Consider the following 18,220-nt stretch of genomic DNA (forward strand, 5'->3'; position numbering starts at 1 on the left):
TGAACACACACACACACAAGTTTTCATAAATTAAATAAGCCACATAATGAACTAAAATGGAATATTACGGGTTGTACATGGGGTGCTAATAAAGGACAGAGCATATACATATAATATAGGTTTTATTTATAGAACCACCCATCTAATCTTTGGAACACTTCCACTAGTTCCATCAAGACTGTGCTTCCCGAGAGGCATATGATAGTCTCTTACATTACAAACTTCTCAAGCTAACATGCTTGTGTAGGCTTTTTTAATTATGCACCAAAGCTTGAGGTCCTAAACATGTCTTTAAAAAAAATGATGGTTGACTTGTATGAACAGGTTTACAAAGGCTCTCTGTTATTTGGCACACTTGGGTCACATTAGCTAATCAACAAATGTAAAACAAAAGACACTATACATTCTCTTAGTATTGGTCATCCAATGCTAGAACTTTTAAGTATCAAAACAACAAAATCAACATAGAGACAAGTATGATGCACCCATATATGAGAGATCAGTTGGCTCCCAATTATCCTTGAATGCATCCATTGGCAGCTCTATATCAACTAAAGCAAGCTTTGGCTCAACTCTTTGAGTATATGCCCTTCCTTTTGAGTTCACAACCAGCCACTGCCGATCCCACTGAAGTCCTACAGAGAATGAAGAAAATCAAGGACGAACATAGATAATCAATTGTATCTCTACCATAAGTTCACCAAATTGATTAGAAGAAATTTTGGGAGTATCAAAATTTATGAACGCTAGCTCACAATATATCAATTGTAATAATCATTTTGAGTTCTTTACTGAGATTAACAACTAATACAAAATTCTGTGCCCAGAAATAAACTAAGTAGTTTGGAACCTTATTGGTTGCTTTACTTGTAACATACAGCAAATTGATTTCAGTATCTGGAATAGAATTTATCATACCACAGTAGTAGTTTATGCACACAATCGTGCTTTAAGCATAGTTATCAAAATAAAATAGAAGAATAGGTTACGAATGCAACATTGTTTATTTAAATAATATACAAATAACATATTTAATATTAAAATGGCACAGAAATAAACAAATAAAAAACCATTAATATGCCTCTAATGCATCATATAAGATTAAAAACAAATCAAGCAGAGAATATTGTTATGTATATCAACATAAAATATTTTTTATATAAAGTATAAATTGGGAAATGGGATTTGTGTGCATAATTTGGGAGGTGGGCAAGGGTTACAAGGAAAGGGTGAACAAATAATGCTCAGGGTTTGTTTTAATTATCAAATAGTAGGGTTTCAATGTTGAGGTATGCGTTCAAAACAACTTAGGTCTTACATGATGGAGTCAAAGAAATAGAGCAACAAGCTAACGATATGGATCATTGTCAACCCACTCTAGATGTTAATGATGATCCATTATGCATCAATGGAGACCCAATTACAAGGGCTAAGGCTAGAAAAATGAATGAAGCACTTAATGTACTAACTGAAGATGTGAAGGTCAAAGCTACCATTGAAGAAGGGTTGACCAAGAGCAAGTCATTCGGCATAGTCAACCTAATTCAAACCTTAGATGAGCTTAATTAGCACTTAAGTCTTATGTCTATGTAGTAGGGATATGTAGGCTTAATTTAGACTCAATTTTAATTTTATTTGGGTTGTAATAAAGTCATAAGCTTAAAATGACTAAGTAGTCTACATAGGCTTTTACTAAATGGGCTTTCTTTTGGCCTTTTAGGATTTTTTTGGTCACCTTATAGCTATAAATAAATGGGGTGACGATCACACATATATCTTTGACATATTTTTCAATCTAAAGCACGGTGAGGCTCTCACTTGTTAGTTCTTCATTGAATTAGAACTTATCAAGGCATTTCCTTGTGGCGTTCGAAGACTTATCAACCTCCATCCCAAGGTTGTGGCGTCTACCATCTTCTATACCAAGGTTTATGCTTTCCTAAGCATTGAGTCAAGGTTCTTTTCATCAATCTTATCGATTTAGTTCTTTCTTTCTTTCTTCTTCCCTTCGTTGTGGGTTCTTGAGATATCTTTCTCTTTGGATTCACATCATTTGGTATCAGAGCCTTGGTTTTTCTAAATCGATTTCGTTATCATTTTTCTTTTGTGCTTGAATATTTGTTTATTTTGTTCAACATTATCTACTTATTGCTATCATCTCAATTTTAGTGAGTTTTTAGTCGTCTTGTTGCTATAAAAAAAAACCAAAATTCAAAAAAACATATATATATTTTCAGCAAAAAAAAAACAAAAAAACAAGATAGAAATTCAAAAAAAAAGAAAAAAATATTTTCAGCAAAAAAAAAAGGGCCGAAAATTAAAAAAAAAATGTGGGTATAGAGAATTGTTATTTCTATACTTGCATTTTCCAATTCTGCATTTCTTTTAATATCTTGCCTAGTATATTTGCATTTTCCAATTCCGTATTTTCTTTAAAGTCTTGCCTAGTATACTCCGCATCTCCTTTAAAATCTTGCCTAGTATACTTGCGTTTTCCAATTCCACATCTTTCATTAAAGTTTTGCCTAGCATACTCCGTGATCCTGTCTGAGAGCTTGCGTGATGAAGCACCGGGCGACAATGAGTGGTGATGTATAATAACTCTAATATCAATAGACGGGGATAGATCCGAGAAACCCACAGCGGACCTTACCGATGCTCTGATACGAAACAATCGATCCGAGAAAACTAAAGCGGACCTATGAATAATACCTCGCAAAAAGGAATTCCGACGAGGTGACTCCGGGGATCAGCAAAAACTCTGCAATCCAATGGATGAGATGATCTCATCTTCCTGCACACGATAAGACCAACCGACAAAGCGTTAGTGACCTAAGACTGGGGTGGGAATCCCTGGCTAGGCCCTCCGACGCTTAAATTAGTCTCCGGCGAGAAGAAGAAGAAGCAAGTATGAAAATTAGGATTTGATTTGGATGCAATGTGTATGCTTGCGTACCTTGCCAATAGAGAGGATTTCCCTTTTTATTCCACCTCATCTAACCTCCACAGTCATAAGATGGATCCCGGTTTGTTAAAGTTTGTTAAGAGATGATGTAAGCTAGAACTGCAATAATAATTTAAAGAATCTTTTTCTTACCCCAGATATACCTTCTTTGTCGTTTAGCATACCTGCGAAGAATTCTAGAAGATATTTGCCGCCAAATTGATTAAGCTATCATATGTTTATAAATTGTTATGGTTCACTTGTTACATATACAGGGTTAGCCACATAAGCTTGTTTTGCATATATGAGAAATATCTTCTGTCTACACTAGTCTCAGTCGGCATTCTATACTCGACCGGTTATTTATACCCGACTAAGACTTCATTATAAATATGCCAGAGACTATGTAAGGTTGAAAACCTTTATGTTCGATCTATTTCTTATACTCGACCTGTCTATTGAACCTGGGCGGTCATACCTTGCCAACCGAGATTGATCGGTCGGATATATAAAGGCACCATTGCCCTTTAACCCTTCCTTCGGTCAACCATATGTCGTTAAATACTTCTGCGCTCGGCTGATCTATTACGCTCGGCCGGTCTTGCCTTATGGACCGAGACTAATCAGTCGGGTGTGTATAGACCTTCAGAATAGCTACCGAACTCACATGCTCGGACGGTCTGTTGAGAGTAACCAACCCTACATCATTAACCAAGACAACCCAATCGGGCTTATGGAGGCACTATTACCCAATAACCCTTCCTTTAGTCAGTTATAGGCTAAGGGTTATATGAGACTAAATGTATCTGTGTTCAGCCGGTCTATGGAACCCGATTAGCCTTTGCCCGCCGAACTTATAGGCTTGATCGGTATATTACGTTCGTCCGATCTCTGTCTATTGTGTACAAGGCTAAGAACTTTTACACTCGGTCGACTCTCTATGTTTGGTCGATCACGTATGCTCGGTCGAGCACCTGTGCTCGATCGGTCTTTGCTTACCCAACTCATATACTCGAGTGACTTTGCCACATCCCAGACTACCTAAGGTTGAACTTTCTTTACACCGGGTCGATCCTTTATATCCGACCGACCAAACATACTCGGTCGGTTTTTTTCGGCCGGTCTTACATGATCGGCCGATCTATTACGTCCGATCTGTCTCTGTCTGCCATGTACGTAGCGACCCCCTTGTCGGATCCAACTTTCTCCGAGCGGTCCCTTATCTCGCCCTTTTCAACCTCCCTTGTCTTTATTATCACCTTTCCTTCTCCTACAAAAGGGTCCACTTATCATAACCCATATCACTCCGCATCTCTTTTAAAGTCTTGCCTAGTATACTTGCGTTTTCCAATTCCATATTTTCTTTAAAGTCTTGTCTAGTATACTCCGCATCTCCTTTAAAATCTTGCCTAGTATACTTGCATTTTCCAATTCTGTATTTTCTTTAAAGTCTTGCCTATTATACTTGCATTTTCCAATTCCGTATTTTCCATTTAAGCAGTCCTTAATATCAGTTTTCAATTCTACAACTTGTATTTTTATATCAATTCCTATCTTTTATCCTAATATCCTTGGGAGTTTAAATTAGTCAACGAACGCTTATAGGGAAATTGCCACCATTCTAAGTCTTTAAAGAGCTACATTAGTGAGTTGAGTGATTGAGTGTCAACAGATTGCATTAATGGCGAAAAGTTGAGAGGAAGCAAGACCGAGAGAAACACTTAAACAATAAGTCTTGAGACAACACTTGGAATGCATGGAAATCAGATTCAATCAAATCCTCGTCAGATTAGAGAGACAAGATGCTGTAATTTCGAGATTGCAAAATAGTCAACGGGTAGAATTCCTATATGAAATTCAAGGCAATATAACCGTGATGATAACAATGATGATGATGATGATGATGATGGCGTATCAGGACATTGATGATAGAATTTCTAGTGGCAGATCTGGTCATGCTAGAATTGGTGGTAGAAAAGAAAGAATAAATGATTATATTGATAGAAACTTGGGAAATATCAAGATGAAGATTCTTTCATTTCAAGGCAAAAGCGATCCAGACGTATATTTAGAGTGGAAAAAGAAAGTTGAATTAGTGTTTGATTGTCACAACTAGAAGAGAAGAAGGTAAAACTAGCTGCTGTTGAATTTATTGATTATGATATTATTTGGTGGGATCAAATTATTCTAAGCATGAGAAGAAACAACGAGAGACCCATTGGCACTTGGGAAGAGATGAAATCTATTATGAGAAAGAGGTTCGTGTCATCACATTACTATCGAGATTTGTACCAACGACTACAAAGTCTAACCCAAGGATCCAAAACTATAGAGGAATATCACAAGGAGATGGAGATTGCCATGATTCGAGCCAATGTGGAGGAGGACCGAGAAGCAACCATGATTTTTACAAGGTTTGAATTCAGAAATTGCAAATGTAGTGGAGTTGCAACATTATATGGAGCTGGAAGATATTGTGCATATGTCCATGAAAATTGAAAGGCAACTCAAAAGGAAGGGTTCAATCAAGCATGGTCAAAATTCATCCACTTGGAAATCTAGTTGGAACAAAAGAGATTATAAATTTGCATCAAAGAGTAAGACTGAGTTTTTGAAGAATAAAGATGCTGGTTCTCCATTGGTCAAAAGTAAAGAACCTATCCAATCTTCAAGAAATAGAGATATTAAATGCTTTAAATGTTTGGGAAGAGGACATATTGCTTCACAATGTCCAAACAAAAGAATTATGCTTTTGAAAGAAAATGGTGATATTAAAACTGAGAGTGAGTCCAAAGATGATAATGTCGTGCCACCATTAATGGAAAGTGATGTAGAAGAGTATCCCGTCGAAGGTGAAACCCTTGTCACTAGGTGTGCTCTAAATGTATAAGTGAAGGAAGAAGATGAAGAACAACGAGACAACATATTTCATACCCGTTGCCACATCAAAGACAAGGTATGTAGTATGATTATAGATGGGGAAGTTGCACTAATGTTGCTAGTACTATCTTGGTTGAGAAATTATGCTTACCTACCACTAAACATCCTAGACCTTATAAACTACAATGGTTGAATGATCGCGGGGAAGTTAAGGTCACTAAGCAAGTGTTGGTTTCATTATCCATTGGTGGATAGGTATCATGATGATGTTCTTTGTGATGTAGTACCAATGCATGCAAGTCATTTGCTTTTAGGTAGACCATGGCAATTTGATAGGAGGGTCATGCACGATGGCTTCATAAATAAATATATTTTTAAGATGCATGGTAAACTTGTAACTCTTGTACCATTAACTCCTAAGCAAGTATATGAAAATCAATTGAGGATAAAAAAAGAGAGTGAAAAAAGAAAAGATTGTGAGAGAAAAAAAATGAAAAAGAAAAGGAGTGTGAGAAAAGAAAAAGTGAGGATGAGAGTAGTGAAAAAAAGAATGAAAAAGAAACAAAAAAAAAAAATAGAGCAAGAGAGTAAAAAAGGGAGTTTTTATGAAAAAGAAAGAGAGGTTAAAAGAGCTTTTTATTCTCAACAGCCGATGATTATACTTTTGTACATGGAGGCTTATTTCAACACTAACAATATTAACCCTTCTTTGCCTAGTGTTGTTAAATCTCTTTTGCAGGAATTTGATGATGTATTTTCTGAAGAAGTTCCTGATGGATTGCCACCACTTAGGTGAATAGAGCACTAAATTGACTTCATCCTAGGAGCAGTCATTCTCAATCAACCAGTTTATAGGAGCAATCCTATGGAGATGAAGGAGCTTCAAAAGCAAGTTGAAGAGTTGATGAGAAAAGGGTACGTCCGAGAAAGTTTGAGTCCTTGTTTAATACCTGTTTTGCTTGTGCCTAAGAAGGATGGAACTTGGAGAATGTGCGTTGATTGCAGGGCTATCAATAAAATTACGGTAATGTATCGTCATCCTATTCCTAGATTAGATGATATACTAGATGAACTCTATGATTCTTGCATTTTCTCTAAAATTGATTTGAAGTCTGGCTATCATCAAATTCGTATGCGTGAGGGAGATGAATGGAAAATTGCTTTTAAGACTAGGTATGATTTGTACGAATGGTTAATCATGTCATTTGAGCTAACTAATGCACCTAGTACTTTCATAAGATTAATGAACCATATTTTGTGTGCTTATATTGGGAACTTTGTTGTAGTATATTTTAATGACATCTTGATTTATAGTAAGAATTTAGATGAGCATGTCAATCATTTATAAAAAGTTCTACTTATTTTGCGAAATGAAAAATTGTATGCTAACCTTCAAAAATGTTCTTTTTGCACTAGTCAAATAGAGTTTCTTAGTTATATTGTTAGTGTTAAGGGAATAGCAGTTTATGAAGAAAATGTTAAGGCAATTCGTGAGTGGCCAACACCAAAAACGATAACTGAGGTACATAGCTTTCACGAGTTGGCAAGTTTCTATAGGAGGTTTGTTAAAAAATTTAGTTCTATAGCTGCACCCTTAACTGAAGTTGTTAAAAAGAATGTTGGGTTTCATTGGGATAGTGAACAAGTTTCAGTTTTCAACTTACTTAAGGAGAAGCTAAGTTCTGCACCATTACTTGCATTACCTAACTTTGCTAAAACTTTCGAAATTGAGTGTGATGCATCAGGAATAGGTATTGGAGTTGTGTTAATACAAGAAGGTCGATCTCTTGCTTATTTTAGTGAGAAACTTAGCGGAGCATCTTTGAACTATCCAACTTATGACAAGGAGATGTATGCATTGGTGAGGGCTTTAGAGACTTGACAGCATTACTTGTGGTCCAAAGAGTTTGTCATTCACACTGACCATCAATTGTTGAAGCATATGAAGAGCCAAAGTAAGTTGAATAAACGTCATGCAAAATGGGTGGAGTTTATTGAATCATTCCCTTATGTGATCAAATATAAACAAGGTATGGAAAACATTGTTGCAGATGCTTTGTCTCGAAGGTATATCTTGATCTCTACTTTGAACACTAAATTGTTAGGATTTGAATACATTAAAGATCTACATTCTAATGATCATGACTTTGGAAATATGTTTGATGTCTGTGAACATGCTGTATTTAGGAAGTTTTATAGGCATGTGGGATTTCTTTTTAGAGTGAATAGGTTGTGTGTCCCTAATTGTTCATTAAGGGAATTATTAATCCAAGAAGCTCATGGTGGGGGACTAATGGGACATTTTGGAGTAAGAAAAACTCCAGAAGTGTTGGTAGAGCATTTCTTTTGGTCACACATGAAACGAGATGTAGTCAAGTTTTGTGAGAAGTGTATTACATGTAAGCAAGCAAAATCTAGATCTTTACCTCATGGATTGTATACACCTTTACAAATTCCTAGTGAACCTTGGGTTGATATTTCCATGGACTTTGTTGTAGGACTACTAAGGTCTAAACGAGGTATGGATTCTATTTTTGTCGTTGTGGACAGATTTTCTAAAATGGCTCATTTTATTCCTTGTAGGAAAACAGATGATACTAACCATATTTCGGATCTATTTTTTAGGGAAATTGTGCAGCTTCATGGAGTACCGAGGAGCATAGTTTCAAATCGTGATGCAAAATTCCTAAGCTACTTTTGGAAGACACTATGGGAAAAATTAGGAACAAAGCTTTTGTTTTCTACAACTTGTCATCCATAAACAGATGGACAAACTGAGGTAGTAAATCGAACTTTATCTACTTTATTGAGAGTTATCATTCAAAAGAATTTAAAAGGTTGGGAAGATTATTTATCACATGTTGAATTTGCTTATAATAGATCTATGCATTCTACTACTAATTTTTCAACTTTTGAAGTGGTATATGGATTCAACCCTTTAACTCCTTTAGATTTGTCACCTTTGCCTGTTTCTTAGCGTGTCAATTTAGATGGTACTAGAAAAGCTGAGTTTGTGAGGCAACTGCATGAAAAAGTTCGATTGCAAATTGAAAAGAGAACTGAACAATATGCCACGCAAGCCAACAGGGGGCAAAAGAAAGTGACCTTTGAACCCGGAGATTGGGTTTGGGTTCATATGAGGAAGGAAAGATTCTCTACTAAACGTCGTACTAAGTTGCATCCACGAGGAGATGGTTCATTTCAAGTCATTGCTAGAATCAATGACAATGCATACAAGCTTGACTTACCAGGTGAGTATAATGTGAGTGCTACATTTAATGTTTCTGATCTTTCTCCCTTTGATGTAGGTGATCAAGATTCGAGGGTGAATCCTTTTGGGGAAAGGAGGAATGATGGAGTCAGAGAAAGAGAGCAACAATTTAACGATATGGTGTTAGTTAGAGCCCTAGAGCCAATCATTTGATGATTGTATTATAGACTCATTGTATCATATTCTTATATAAATAAAGGCATTTTTGTTTTGGTTATTATACTTACTTGTATTGGTGTCAAATAAACTAAGTATAATAACGTCCTTGAGTAGAGGGTTCTCACCTATATCAATCGGTTAATTGAACCAATAGTGAGATGATATAGGGAACACTACTCTAAATCATTCCTAGTCGAGTATTAACATTCAGGGACAATGTTAATGCAATAAGACTAGCATGTAGGTCAACTCGATGACTTGATCTCACAAGTGGATATAGATATCAAGTCGACAATGGGTATCGAGAATGATATCGAATGACCGCCATGAGAAAGTATCATGGATCGTTAAACGAGTGTCATATACTTTCTCGTGCTATTAGTACGACTACTAGTCCTCGCCTGAAGTCACCATGGATCCCTACATAAGGAGTTATGATTGTTTCACAAACGTCACCAGAATCGGGGACTATAAAGGCGATTACCGGATATGTAACTTACGCAGAGGGATGTAAGTGATGTAGATGGGATCTATCCCTCTATATGACGGAAGCGACATCGATATTCTTGATAGAGTGAGACCACGAAGTGCACCATGCCTAAATGAGTCAATATGAGATATCGAGCTCATTCGATTTAGTGAGTCTACTGGTTCAAGATTTAGATTGTCGAGGATGACCACATGCCTACGCCACATTAATCAATCTAGATGTACAGGATGAAGGACACTTGTCATATATTGTGAGGAGTCACAAGGTGATGTTGGATCTCAACGTTCTCAGTAACATCAGTAATGATGTGTTGCTAGATACCGCTCATTACTTATACTCTAAACGGGTTTAGGGGTATCGCCAACGCTACAAAAACCTATGGTCACACACAAGGACAATTAGATGGAGATTAGTTCATGATGAACCAAGAGGATTAAATTCATTTGATAAATCAAATTGGATTAAGAGTAATCCTAATTAAGCTAATTGAGTTGGACTCGATTTGCGTTCAATGAGTCTAATTTAGATTATAACTCATTGAATCAATTTAATTAAATGAATTAGATTCATTATATTAAATTGGCTTGAATTAAATGGTTGGATTAGATCAACCATGAGAGAAATTAAGTCAAGTTTGACTTGACTTGAGAGGAAGATGAAGAGTCAAGTTTGACTTGACTTTATGCCACCTCATTGGTGAATTAGCATTAAGTGGCCAATGATGAGGTGTCACATCATCATGTTTAACACATGTGTGTGCCACCTCATGGAGGTTACAAATCTCTTAATGGCCACACTTAATGCAAAAATGGGGGTTACACTTGGGAAAGTGGCCGGCCACTTTTTGTTGTGAATGTGAATTCATTTTCTCATTTAAGGCAATTCACTTCATCCTCTTCCTCAAGCTCTCCCTCTCCCTCTCCTCCTCAACTTGGCCGAATCATCAAAAGGTGCTAGCACACCTTTTTTGTGTGATTTTTCCATCTACGTGTTCGTGTGAATACGTATAGAGAGTTGTCTACGTTGACAACTTCGAGATCCGGCACCATTTGGACGAGCGGGAACGCGAAGGGCTTCGCTACAAGGATAATACTCTTATTCATGTAGATCTAGGAGTAGATCTAGGTAGAAACTCGTACTCGTATGTTTTTTCAAAAATTTTTCTTCGCACGGATCCGTTGGCTAGGGAGTTTCGGGGTTTCCGCGACGCGAAAAAGCGGTTTTCGCCGTCCGAAAAACCCAACAGTGGTATCAAAACTACGTGCGAAGACGAATACGAGTTTATTTTGTGTTTTATGAAAACTTTTCAGTTCTGTAATATTCTGTAAATTTATGATTTTTATAGTTTTATGGGTATTTTTTTCGTAGAAGCGAAGCACAAGTGTCTCGACACTTGTAGGCTTCGACTACCGAGAAGTTTTTCCCAAAACGGCCAAGTTTCGCCCCAAAACTTTTTGGGACAGCTGACTAAGGCGCTGTTAGATCGCAAAGGAACCCTCGCGATGGTTAGATCGCGGGTAGGGGCGCTGCCCCTGGCCCCGCAAGGGGATTCGTTCCGCGTTTGCGCCCGAAAACCACTAAACGGAACCGCCGGGAAATTGTACTCGTAAAAATTGTAAAAATTATAGAAAATTACAGAAAATTATAGAAATATATAATTTCGAATTATATATTATTTTTGTGATAGTCATGGCCCAAAGACCCAATTCGATTGGATAAATTTGTGTTGTAATTCAAAATATGGCCTGCGTGCCATTTTGTGTGTTTGTGTGTACTGTATTTGATACACGACCTGCGCGTCGTGCCTCTCTATTTATATTCTGGTTGTAAATTAGATTTAGACTCGAATGTAACTCGAGTTTCAAAATATAATGTAAATTTTGAAGCGGTGGAAGGTCCACTCAAGACGGAGTTACGAGGAAGGCGCGAGCAACACAAGGTGGTCAAAAGGAAGGCGCTTGAGAAGTTGTTGACCTTAGGTTGACCATCCGATCTTCTCAGCTTGAGAAAATCGTAGTAGGGTCATGACATAATCACAAAATTATTTAATTAATTGCTTTTGTGTGTATGTGATGCATGCTAGTTAATTAAGTAATTAATTAGTGCCTAACGATTAGATTAGATCTATCGAGTATATGATACGCATCATCATTTAGATTAGATCTAAATCGCGACAACTCGTAATGCCTACCATGCCGTGATACCTACCACTACCTCGATCGCATGTTGTTGTTGAATCTGCCAAAGCAGAGCAACACATACTATCTTGGTAGGGTACGGAGGGACAATCTTGGTCCCGCCTATCAATGCATGGGTGAGTACAACTCAATTAGATTGAGTAACTAGTTAACTCAATTGGATCGAGTTTAACTATAGGCATTATCCAATGGTTGGTAGATGAAAATCATGTTTATATTAACTCTGGGCCAAAGCTAACTCGAGTTTTAATATAAACGCGGATTTTGATCCTATAAACAAGAGTTGCGTAGAGATGTAATTGGTAATCGTTACCTCACCGATCATACTAAGTCTTGGGCGATTAGCCAAAGCTAACTCAGGTTAGTATGATGTGGATCTTGTCCACATGAATTATAGAATTCGGTGGGAGCATCATTACTTAAAGGCCTAATTAAATGATTAAAAGAATATGATATTTATTTTACTGCATTTTTACTCTATTCATAATACAATCTGAACACTTTCTCTGCGATCGTTCTTGAGAAGACAAGCTCAACGGAGCAAACTTCCCTGGTACAGGAACCCGAGAATAGTTCTCACCGAACGTAAAGACGCGTTGGGCGCCCATTCCCGGAGGCTCCTCCCGCCATCGCCTGAGCTAGAGATGCTTTGAAGCATCGACGACGATTAGATGTGTCTTGTCTAATGCTCGCGACCATGAACTCGAGCTTCAGCAACACGAGTTAATGGGCGCTACGATATGGTTGAACATCTTCGGCAACTGTAGCGAGGCATGAGAGATTTGAGATCTCGAGGCCTTTGTTTGGTCAAGATGTCGACAGGGCTCTGTGGCCCGTATGTACTCAAATGATTGGGCATGAGAACCTACAAAGGTCGGGTTCCCACTGCCAAGAGTCGCCATCGACCGATCTTGCAATCCTTAGGATAGCTACGATCGATTCGCTCTAAACTACAATACGAACCGAGATCGACAAGCCAACGCCCATTGCTTAAGATGTTGCTGAATTTGAACCTTAAGAAGGCTAAGCCCAACACTATTCGATGGTTGTAAACATAAGGGCAAGCCCGGCAAGGGAAAGTCGAGGGTAAAGGCAAGGCAAGCCCAAAGGAGGGTCGCCATGACGCACCGCCCGGTCGGACCGAGCTGGAAGAGGAACTAGGTATACTTGAGGATCTTAAGAAGCAGTGAGACTTCCACGGTATATATGTTATAGAAGTCAATCATCTATTTCTACATCACGGGTATTAGATACTGGATGTGCTTCTCACACTGAGAAATAGCAGGCATTGGCAAAAGGCGAGGTGGACCTACGAGTGAGCAATGGAGCACGGGTTCAGTAGGGACTTACTTTCATCTCGCCCTCGGGCTCAGAGTTAGTAGATTGTTATGTGTGCGCATTAACTAAGAACATTATATCGGTTTCTTGTTTGGAAAAGAAAGGTTTCTCATTTACAATAAAGAACAAATGTTGTTCCGCCTATTTAAACGATATGTTCTATTGTAGTGCACCTCGATAAACGGACTATATTCTAGACCTTGAAAACCCTATCTATAACATAAATACCAAGAGGTTCAAGTCAAACGACCAACAAACCTATCTCAATCGCTCGGTCATATAAACGACATCGCTATCCCAACTCCATAAGAATGGCTTTGGACTCGTTTGATTTTTGAATCTTATGAGACGTGCAGTCATGCCTACTAGGCAAGACGGACATAGTGAAAGAGCGACCGATTTGTTAGACTCATACATGGTGATGTATGTGGCCCTTTCAACGTCATTCAGATTATAGGTACTTCATCACATTTATCGATAACTGAGATATGGTTATGTGTGATGATAAGTCGAATCCTTTGAAAGTTCAAAGAATTCGAAGAATGAAATCTGAACCACTGGCGAGTATTAAGATACTTGATCCGATCGGTGGAGAATACCTTAGCCATGAGTTCCGTGACTATCTGGCTGCGTGTGGGATTCTATCCACTCCTCCTGGAACACCACGGTGGAATGGTGTATCCGAAAGGAGGAATCGTCACTATTAGATATGATACGATCATGATGAGTCACATGGATCTTGAGCATACCTTTGGGCTCTGACACTAGCCTTTTATACTCAACCGAGTTCCATCCAAGGTCGTGATAAAGACACATAGGATATGGACGGGAGAGATGCCGGTGTCTTTCATGAGGATTTGGGGTTGTGAGGCTTACGTTCGACGTTAAGTCTCGCATGTTAGGACCTAAATCCGACCGACAAGTGTTACTTTATTGGATATCCCAAGGAAACTAAGGATATTATTTACATTCGATCAAGGTAGGTTGTGGCGGAAGATCGGGTCTTCTGTAGGGACTTTGTTTACAGAAGACTAGAGCATGCTCGATCTTGAAGAAGTTCAAGATGCGAACAATAGCACTCGATTGAACCGGAACCACAAAGTGTTGTGAATGATGTTGTTCCACAAAGAGTTGAGGAACAACAACCAGTTCAAGTATACCTAGTCTGATAGGGTACGTCGTCACCGAGAGATACTCATTTCTCTCGTCTGACGACGTTATGCTCATAGGATGAGCCTACCACCTATCGTAGTGAGACCAGATTAGAAATGGCTACCGTGAGATCGAGATGGAATCCACGTGTACACCAACCAAGTATGGACTTTGGTTGATCCACGAAGGGGTAAAACCCACCATGGGTGTAAGTGGGTCTTTAAGAGAAAGGCTGCATGGATGGACTTATCTATAAGGGTCGCTTGGTAGCTAAAGGTTTCAAGAATTCATGGTATTGATTATGATTTTCTCCAAGAGCGATGTTTAAGTCCATTCGGATCATGCTTTGCAGCATACCATGACTATGAGATATGGCGGATGGATATCAAACCACATTTCGAATGAAACGCCGAGGATGTGTCGGCCTGACACAACCGAGGGTTTTGAGATCCACAAGATGAGTAGCAGTGTCCATTTATGGACTAAAGCAAGCTTCTCGGAGCTGGAATCTTTGATTCGATAAAGCAATCAAACAGTTTGGTTTCATCAAGAACGAAGATGAGTCTTGTGTCTACAAGAAGGTTGTAGAGGGTATAGTTGTCTTCCTCATATTGTATGTGGATGACATACTACTCATTGGGAAGGACATCCCTATGCTTGATCAAGACCGGTTAAGGAGTTGCTTCTCAACGAAGGACTTGGTGAAGCATCCCGTATTCTAGAAACATATCTAGAGATAGATCTAAGAGATTGCTTGGCCTAAGTCGAGTACATATATCGACAAGGTACTCCTTGGTTTGCCGTAGAACTCGATAAGGGTTTAGACGCGTGGCGTGAGTCTTTCAAGACTCAAGGTCCCTCTTCAGAGAGAGAGACCGCGTGAATCGGATCCCTTATGCCTCGGCCATGGATCTATCGTATGCGACGCTCGCCATGTACTGACCGATGTCTCGTATGCTTTGAGGACGAGCAGATACAGTCGATCGGTGAAAGTCATGGATAACGGTCGAGAATATTCGTAAGTATTTAAGAAGGACTAAAGAATATTTCTTGATATATGGAGGCAACGATGAGCTAACTGTAAAGGTGATGCAGCTTCCAGACCAATCGGGATGATTACCGATCGCAATCGGGGTTCGTATTTTGCATTAATGGTGGTCTTTGTGGTGGAAGAGTTCAAGAGACACGATGGTGATTCTACGACGAGGTCGAGTACATGCATTTGCGAGGCGTGAAGGAGGCGATTTGGATCCGCAAGTTCATCATTGAACTTGGGATTCGATATCGACCCTATTGAGCTCTATCGCGACAACAATGGAGCTATAAGCAAAGCGAAGGAACCTCGCTCGCACCAACAGACCAAACACATACTACGGCGTCCATCTCATTCGAGAGATTATCGAGAGAAGAGATATGCAGAGTACCCACAGAGGCTAACATCGCAAATCCTCTTGACGAAGGCTTTGGCGCAGAGGAAGCACGTGATGGTCACACTAGGTCGTCAGCTTAAAACCTTGATTGGCACCAATGCTGGTGGGAGATTAGTTAGAATCCTAGAGTCAATCTTTGATGATCAGATTATAGACTCATCAGTTGTATCATATTCTTATATAAATAAAGGCGTTTTGTTTTGGTTATTATACTTACTCATATGCCGAATAAACTAAGTATAATAACGTCCTTGAGAGGGTTCTCACCTATATCAATCGGTTAGTTGAACCGATGGTGAGATGATATAGGAACACTACTCTAAATCATTCTGAGTATTAGATTCAGACAATGTTGATACAATAAGACTAGCGTAGATCAACTCATGACTTGATCTAGTCGTGGATATAGAGATATCAAATTGACACATGGGTATGGAGAATGTATATTGAATGACCGCCATGAGAAAGTATCATGGATCGTTATATGAGTGTCATATACTCTCACGCTATTAGTATGACTCTACCTTGGACTGAAGTCACCACGTGGATCCTACATGGAGTTACTTTGGTTTCGTACTAAACGCCGAATCGGTGACTATAAAGCGATTTGGGTATGAATGAATTATGCAGAGGGACGTGATGTAGATGGGATCTATCCTTCTATATACGGGAGCGACATCGATATTCTTGATAGAGTGAGACCACGAAGTCGTGGTCGACGCCTAAAGTCGATACGAGATATCGAGCTCATTCGATTTAGTGAGTCTACTGGGTTAAAATTTAGATCGTCGAGGATGGCGACATGTCCACGCGTACATGATCAATCTAGATGTCTAGGATGAAGGACACTTGTCATATATTGTGAGTCACAATTAGTAGTCGTGATGTTAGATCTCAACATTCTTGTAACGTTGGGTAGTAATGATGTGTTCTTAGACACCGCTCATTACTTATGCTCTAAATGGGTTTAGGGGCAACGTTACAAGAACCTATAGGTCACACACTAAGGACAATTAGATGGAGATTAGGTTCATATGATGAACCAAGAGGATTAGATTCATTCATGAATCAAATTGGATTAAGAGAAATTTAATTAATCAAGTTGATTCATGCGTTCAATGAGTCTAATTTAGATTATGACTCATTGAATCAATTTAATTAAATGAATTAGATTCATTATATTAAATTGGCTTGAATTAAATGGTTGGATTAGATCAACCATGAGAGAAATTAAATCAAGTTTGACTTGACTTGAGAGGAAGATGAAGAGTCAAGTTTGACTTGACTTTATGCCACCTCATTGGTGAGTTGGCATTAAGTGGCCAATGATGATGCTCCACATCACCTCATGGAGGTTACAAATCTCTTAATGGCCACACTTAATGCAAAAATGGGGTTTACACTTGGGAAAGTGGCCGGCCACTTTTTGTTGTGAATGTGAATTCATTTTCTCATTTAAGGCAATTCACTTCATCCTCTTCCTCAAGCTCTCCCTCTCCCTCTCCTCCTCAACTTGGCCGAATCATCAAAAGGTGCTAGCACACCTTTTTTGTGTGATTTTTCCATCTACGTGTTCGTGTGGATACGTATAGAGAGTTGTCTACGTTGACAACTTCGAGATTCGGCACCATTTGGACGAGCGGGAACGCGAAGGGCTTCGCTACAGGGGTAATACTCTTATTCATGTAGATCTAGGAGTAGATCTAGGTAGAAACTCGTACTCGTATGTTTTTTTCAAAAAATTTTCTTCGCACGGATCCGTTGGCTAGGGAGTTTCGGGGTTTCCGCGACGCGAAAAAACGGTTTTCGCAGCCCGAAAAACCCAACATATGGATCATTATCAACCCATTCTAGATGTTAATGATGATTCATTATGCATCAATAGAGGCCCAATTACAAGGGCTAAGGCTAGAAAGATGAAGGAAGCACTTAATGTACTAATTGAAGATGTGAAGGCCAAAGCTACCATTGAAGAAGGTTTGACCAAGAGCAAGTCATTCAGTATAGTCAACTTAATTCAAACCTTAGATGTGCTAAATTAGCACTTAAGTCTCATGTCTATGTAGTAGGGATATGTAGGCTTAATTTATGCTCAATTTCTACTTTTATTTGGGTTGTAATAAAGCCTTAAGCTTAAAATAGCTAAGTAGTCTACATAGGCATTTACTAAATGTGCTTTCTTTTGGCCTTTTAGGATTTTTTTGGTCACCTTATAGCTATAAATAAATGGGGTGACGACCACACATGTATCTTTGACATATTTTTCAATCTAAAGCACGGTGAGGCTCTCACTTGTTAGTTCTTCATTGAATTATAACTTATCAAGCATTTCCTTGTGGCGTTCGAAGACTTATTAAC

The 18,220-nt window shown here is 38.7% G+C and overlaps 1 protein-coding gene across 2 annotated transcripts in view; it reads right to left on the reverse strand.

Moving 5' to 3' along the window:
- LOC122032179 (mitochondrial amidoxime reducing component 2-like) overlaps positions 1 to 18,220 on the reverse strand; it is a 42,838-nt gene that overhangs the window by 22,588 nt on the left and 2,030 nt on the right. For both annotated transcript variants that reach the window (XM_042591438.1, XM_042591437.1), the window contains exon 2: positions 486 to 635. In XM_042591438.1, coding sequence (XP_042447372.1) covers positions 486 to 635 — 150 coding nt within the window. The remainder of the gene's footprint in view (positions 1 to 485; positions 636 to 18,220) is intronic.

The sequence above is a fragment of the Zingiber officinale genome, chromosome 11A (genome assembly GCF_018446385.1).
Source record: "Zingiber officinale cultivar Zhangliang chromosome 11A, Zo_v1.1, whole genome shotgun sequence".
Classification (NCBI taxonomy): domain Eukaryota; kingdom Viridiplantae; phylum Streptophyta; class Magnoliopsida; order Zingiberales; family Zingiberaceae; genus Zingiber; species Zingiber officinale.